Consider the following 6,821-nt stretch of genomic DNA (forward strand, 5'->3'; position numbering starts at 1 on the left):
ACGGTCAACGGAGGTCACAGCCCCCCTTGCCATCCCCCTACGGATGGCACGGCGAACAGCAACAGGGTCAACAGAGGTCGCCCCCTTCACTCTTCCCCGCCCACCATGGCCAGCCTGTGCTCCCTCCGTGGTACTGCTATGACCCAGCAGTCCCGCGATACACACAGCCCCTCTTTCATAGTAACAGCCGCATAACTGAAGGAACATTTGTCTAATCATTTAAAAGGACAGAATATCACCAAGTGTGTGTGTGTGTGTGTGTGTGTGTGTGTGTGTGTGTGTGTGTGTGTGTGTGTGTGTGTGTGTTAGGCAAACTTAAATTCAACAACAATACAAGTGTTGTGGATATGTTTGATTATACATAATGGCCGTATTACTATAAATTAGAAACAAAAACTAAGGTGTTCTTACCGCCTTAAAGTGAGCAAAATAACGTTGTTGCAGAGGAAACGCTTGAAGTTTTGAAAGACAGAGAGTTTGGTCACAAACTGACAATTCATTCTTCAAAGTATATTAGCAGTGACTGATTATTCTTTTAGGTCTACAGCGTGTGCTTAAAGGCACTTATGCAAGTGAGTCTGTGAATATTCTTAATTAAGCTTTCCTTGCACTCTTGAGAATCAGAACTCTATTACAACTGATGATTGTGTCGATACATTTTGTGAAGCCAAAAAACACTCAGAGTTGAATCAGTTACTGATGATTCTGATCTGATACTGTGTCCGCTATTATCAAGTTGGGACTGTGTGAAAGCCCTCCATTCTCGTCATTCATCTTCGCGTGTCATTAACGTGACTACTGGTGTTTCAGTTATTCACTGTCGGGTCATTTTACTCGTTGAATTTGAGTTAATCTGCTCTGGTTAATTCTTGTTACTCTTAAGTCTACTTATTTCTCTTTGTGTAAAGTAGTGTAGCTTTTTTTCTCTCTTTGTTTTGTCTTTCGTTTGAGTTTGACACCAAGTGTTAAACTCCATTGGTCGCATCTCTGTGTGTATCTGTGTATAGTATAATTCAATATTTTCTCCTTATCGATTATTGATTACTTTTGCTGTTTTAAAGTAATTTTGATTTTATTCTTTTTTTTCTTTTCTTTTCTTCTTAAAACGTGAAAACACTGTTTTGAGATTTATCATGAGTAATTCTTCTACCTCATGGCCCACAAAAGAGGGTCTTCGTATTGGACACCTTAATATAAACCATGCAATTAATAAATTACACGAAGTTTCCACCATGCTTTTAAACTCAGGAACACATTTTCATGTTATGGGGTTTACAGAATCAAGACTATCTGACACGATTTCGGATTCTGAGGTTTGTGTTCCAGGTTACAGTGTTGTACGCAGAAACCCCCAACAATGTAAAGAAACTGGATTGCTTGTGTATATAAGTGAATCATTGACCTACACACGTTTAACACATTTAGAACAGTTTGTGGAATCCGTCTGGATCGAGGTCAAATTAAAAAAGGCACCTCCAATGCTTATTGGTTTCTGCTATAGAAATCCAGCAGAACGTGTAAACTGGACGGACAAATGTTCACATATGTTAGATGCTGCTTTGTTAGAATCAAAAGAAACCATTCTCTTAGGAGATTTTAACATTGATTTATTAAAACAAAATAAACCATGGTTAGATATGTTCAACCTTTATGATCTCAAACAAGTCGTGAACACCCCTACTAGGGTTACTGCATCTACAAGCACTTTGATAGATCATGTCTATGTTTCTAACACCCGTAACGTTGCAGAAGTTTGTGTTCCAACCAGCGGCTGTAGTGATCATTTTCCTGTTTGTCTCACGTGGTCAAGAAAGGGTGTAAAAATCCCCAAAGTTGGTCACAAGACAGTAAAGTACCGCTCCTTTACTAAATTTAACGAGAACGCTTTTCTTGTAGACTTAAGTAATTCTTCTCTCTCTGATGTTTATAATTATACGGATCCTGATGATGCAATAACACACTGGATAAATGTCTTTACAGAAATATACGATAAACATGCCCCGTGGAGAATTAAGAGAGTCAAGCAAATAGTAAAACCTAAATGGTTTGATACTGAATTACAAGATGCTATTGGCCATCGTGATTTCTTAAAATCAGTTGGCAAGGAAGCAGAGTATAGAGAACAGAGAAATAAAGTAAACTCACTTAAACGAAAAAAAAAAATTAAGTACTTTCATGACCTAGCGTCATCAAAGCAAAATTCAAAGAATATATGGAAAGCAATAAATGAACTTACAAATAAAACGATTGCCAGTCATTCAAGTTGTGTTAAGGACATATCCCCTGATGATTTAAACACGCATTTTTCTAAAATAGCTGAAAAAGTTATTACAAATGACAAATCCAATTTGAAAGTGTTAAAAGAATATTGTGAGTCGAAACAAGTTTCAAGTCAAGCGAATATTCCTCTACTTACAGTACCTGAAGTTTTTTACGCACTTACACACCTTAAGCAAACAGGCTCCCGGGGAATCGACGGCCTCGATGGTAGGATTCTTAAATTGTCAGCCCCTGTAATTTCTGAAACACTCACTTACCTTTATAATCTTTGTTTAGACAAAAATTATTTCCCAGTCGCCCTGAAACAGGCTAAAGTCATTCCTCTGTTTAAATCAGGTGATAAAAAAGACCCATCAAACTATAGGCCAATTTCAATATTGTCTGTTTTATCAAAACCACTTGAAAAACACATTAACAAACATATTCTAATGCATCTTAACCAAAACAATTTACTTCACCCTAAACAATCGGGTTTTAGAGCTAACCATTCCTGCCATACTGCCTTAGTTTCTCTTGTTGATCAATGGCTGGAGAAAATAAACGACAATGAATTCTGTGGTGCCATTTTTGTTGATTTTGCTAAAGCCTTTGACGTTATTGATCACACGTTATTACTGAGAAAATTTGCATTGTATGGCGTCGGAATCGAAACTGTCAAACTTATTAGTTCATTTCTCACCGGCAGACAACAGACTGTACTAACAAACGCCTCGGCGTCGAGCATGCAAGAAGTAAAATACGGTGTACCACAAGGATCGGTTTTAGGACCCCTCCTTTTCTCTATATACATTAATGACCTTCCCCTACATATTCAAAATGTATGTGAACTTTTTGCAGATGACACCACAATTCACTCCAGCAACACAAATGTAACTCGCTTATCAGAATCACTTCAAAGGAGTTTAAACCAGTTGACAGAGTGGACTGAACTAAACCATATGTCTCTTAACCCAAAGAAAACCAAATATATGGTCATAACAACAAGACAAAAACGCCAGAATATTTGTTCAGCTGGTCCTGCTTTAATGATAGATGGTGAAATAGTGGAAAAAGTCGACCATCACAAACTGCTGGGTGTTAATATCGATAACAACTTGTCTTGGTCAACCCACATAGAGCAACTTAGTAAAGTGGTGTCTAAGAAAGTGTATCTCTTATCTAGAATTAAACACTTCCTGAACTGCCAAACCAGAAAGTTATTCTTCATTGCTCATATTCAATCTGTTATTGATTACGCATCCACTCTATGGGACTCCGCAAGTGAAAATTCCTTAAAACCACTCAGCAGATTACATAAAAGAGCGCTAAAAGTAGTATTACTAAAGCACACTACCCTCACAGAGTTAGACTACATACATTTAGGGATCTTACCTCTAAAGTCAAGACTGCTTTTTAACAAAGGAATCTTTATGCATAAAATCATATCCGAAACTCTACCCCAAACCATTTGTTCAAAGTTCTCTTTGAAGAATTCACACCACCTTATGAAATTTAACACTCCTCTTCCTAGGATAGACTTATTTAAGTCTAGTCTAGTTTATTCAGGTGGCCGTCTCTGGAACGCTCTTCCGAATGCCTTACGGGAAGCTACCAGCACAGATTCTTTCAAAAACAAATATATATCCCATTTAATGAAAATAGTATATTCTTGATTGTTATGTCCTTTGGGACACAGTCACTCACTTTTGATTTATTGTTTTGTTCACGAAATTATGATGTTCTGCATAATATCCATTGTCTTACAGAGTTGATGTACTATTGCATATAGTATTCTGACTCTAATTGACTTGCAAATTTTTACTTTGCACCTTGTCATGAACATTTATAAACTACAATGTTTCATATAATGCACTTATGTACATAAACTTATACTGTTTTACTAATTATGTAAGTATGTAGTAGTAGTTATTATAGTAGATTTAGTCCCTCTTTAGGGCGAGGGCCAGATGCAAAAAAGTATACCAATGCTTATTCTGTTACCCTCGTAAAATAAAGAATTGTCATTGTCATTGTCATTGTCATTGTCTCTCTCTCTCTCTATCTCATGAGCTGCTTCTTTGTCTCGGTAATACTACCATGGGTATATATGTTGTATTTTTCGGCTTCAATAAATACATAATGGGCTCAAAAAAATACATCATAGTACCGATTCCGGTTTGGCCGAAGAACTATAGTTCTGCCGACCCTTGACCCTGCACCGAACATGTTTTTGTGGATTGAAGAGCATTGCTCACATGGATAAACAAAAGAAAACACAACATTTACAGAAGACAAAACCATGATACGTATCTGAGGTATGCGATTCAATAAACAAAGCGTGTATCTTTACACTTTGGGTGCAGGTGGAGTCAAAAAAGAACAAAAGCGAAGAATCAACTGATAGTGATAATGTCAGCAAACGAACCTCGCTGTTCTGATTGGAGGAAAAGCTAGAGTAACTACCCTTCCACGAACACTGCACCACTGATCTAAAAATGCACACTGATCTAAAAAAAAATTTAAAAAAAAAAAAAAATAAATGGCACGTTCCACTGACACAAGGTGAATCAATGAAACACTATGCAAGACTAAAAATGAAGTGGAAACAACTCTTAACTGCACAGCGGGTCGAGTTCTCAAAGTACAGTTTCATCTAACTTAACGAAACACAGACAGAAGCACGGTGATCGACAGACAAAACCATAACAATTACAAGGTAAATTGGACCGCCACATTTGGCCTAGTGGTAAGGCGTCCGCCCCGTGATCGGGAGGTCGTGGGTTCGAACCCCGGCCGAGTCATACCTAAGACTTTAAAATTGGCAATCTAGTGGCTGCTCCGCCTGGCGTCTGGCATTATGGGGTTAGTGCTAGGACTGGTTGGTCCGGTGTCAGAATAATGTGACTGGGTGAGACATGAAGCCTGTGCTGCGACTTCTGTCTTGTGTGTGGCGCACGTTAAATGTCAAAGCAGCACCGCCCTGATATGGCCCTTCGTGGTCGGCTGGGCGTTAAACAAACAAACTTGGTGATTTTTCGGGAGAGTGGCAAATGTTGTTTTTATTTTCTGGTATATATTAATTTATTGTTCGTTTGCTTGTTTGTTGTTGTTTTTTGCAGTACTAATAGGTCTCTGCGAGAGTGTCAAGCAAGGCTCCAATAATCGACTTCGAAAATAAAGTGTTGTTGTGTTCTCGACTTTTAGAATTGTTTGTTGTCTTTATTTTGTAATGTTTTTTGTCGTTTGCTTTTTAGGCTCATTAACTGTTATTGGATGTTTGGAACAACAGTTTTTACTCACAAACAGACAGACATACACACACACACACACACACACACACACATACACACTCACACTCACACACACACGCACACACACACACACACACACACACACGCACATGCGCGTGCGCGCGCGCGCGCACACGGCCCCACGCACACACAAAAATACACACACACACGCACGCACACACGCACAAACGTCACACACTGCACGCACACACACACACACACACACACACACACACACACACACACACACACACACACAAACAAACCTACATGCATACACTTACACACGCATACACACACAGACCACACAAACACACACACATACACCCACACACGCATATATACACACCCCAACTGCCCCACCCCACCCCCTCCTACACACACACACACACACACACACACACACACACACACACACACACACACACACACACGCCAAACTGGTGCAAGTAAACAAACACAAGGAAATAATTACAACAAAATTGTAATCAAACAGACAGTGTGACTAATGGTCTATTTATTCAAAGGGCATTTTGTGAGCTTGATGGGCGACCAAGTAAACCCAATTCCCTCTGATCGTGCAACAAAAAAGAAGAATCAAAACAAAATTAATCAGAAATACAACATTTAAGGCCATGCAGTGTTTGCTCACAATCGAGAGCCAAACACGTCAGCCACATTTAATATAACCCTTTTTTCAAGCACACACATAGAACACACACACACACACACACACACACACACACACGCACATACACAAACACACACACACACACATACATATAATACTCTCTTTTTCTCTCTCTTTCTGTCAAACACACACACACATACACACACACACACACGCGCACGCACGTACACACACACACACGCACATACACACACACACATACACTCACACACACACACACACACACACACAAACACACATGACACAGACACACGCACACACACACACACACACATACACACACTAATTGCATTCGGTGTCAAAAGGATTTTTTATTTGTCCTCGTTTGCTCTACGTGTCAATAAGCAATAGAAATTGAAATCGAGCAATGTAACTATTGGCTGATTTATTCCATTCATGTTTTGTATCTAGGTTTTGACCTAGTAAAACATATAAAACGAATGGAAGGTACACATTGTCACAGCCAGAAAAAAAAACTTGACTCAATGTACGAGCATAAAAAGAATGATATGTGCTGGTAAACATGATTGCTTGAACAAGAACGAAGATATCTATGTGTGCACACACACACACACACACAC

General features: G+C 38.9%; 1 protein-coding gene across 1 annotated transcript in view; it reads left to right on the plus strand.

Annotated features, from left to right (window-relative positions):
* Positions 1-5,465, plus strand: part of LOC138972980 (uncharacterized) — a 16,900-nt gene extending 11,435 nt beyond the window's left edge. Inside the window, exon 5 of the mRNA XM_070345640.1 lies at positions 5,379-5,465. Coding sequence (XP_070201741.1) covers positions 5,379-5,384 — 6 coding nt within the window. The 3' untranslated portion in view covers positions 5,385-5,465. The remainder of the gene's footprint in view (positions 1-5,378) is intronic.
* Positions 5,466-6,821: the final 1,356 nt, after the last annotated feature.

The sequence above is a fragment of the Littorina saxatilis genome, linkage group LG8 (assembly GCF_037325665.1).
Source record: "Littorina saxatilis isolate snail1 linkage group LG8, US_GU_Lsax_2.0, whole genome shotgun sequence".
Taxonomy (NCBI): domain Eukaryota; kingdom Metazoa; phylum Mollusca; class Gastropoda; order Littorinimorpha; family Littorinidae; genus Littorina; species Littorina saxatilis.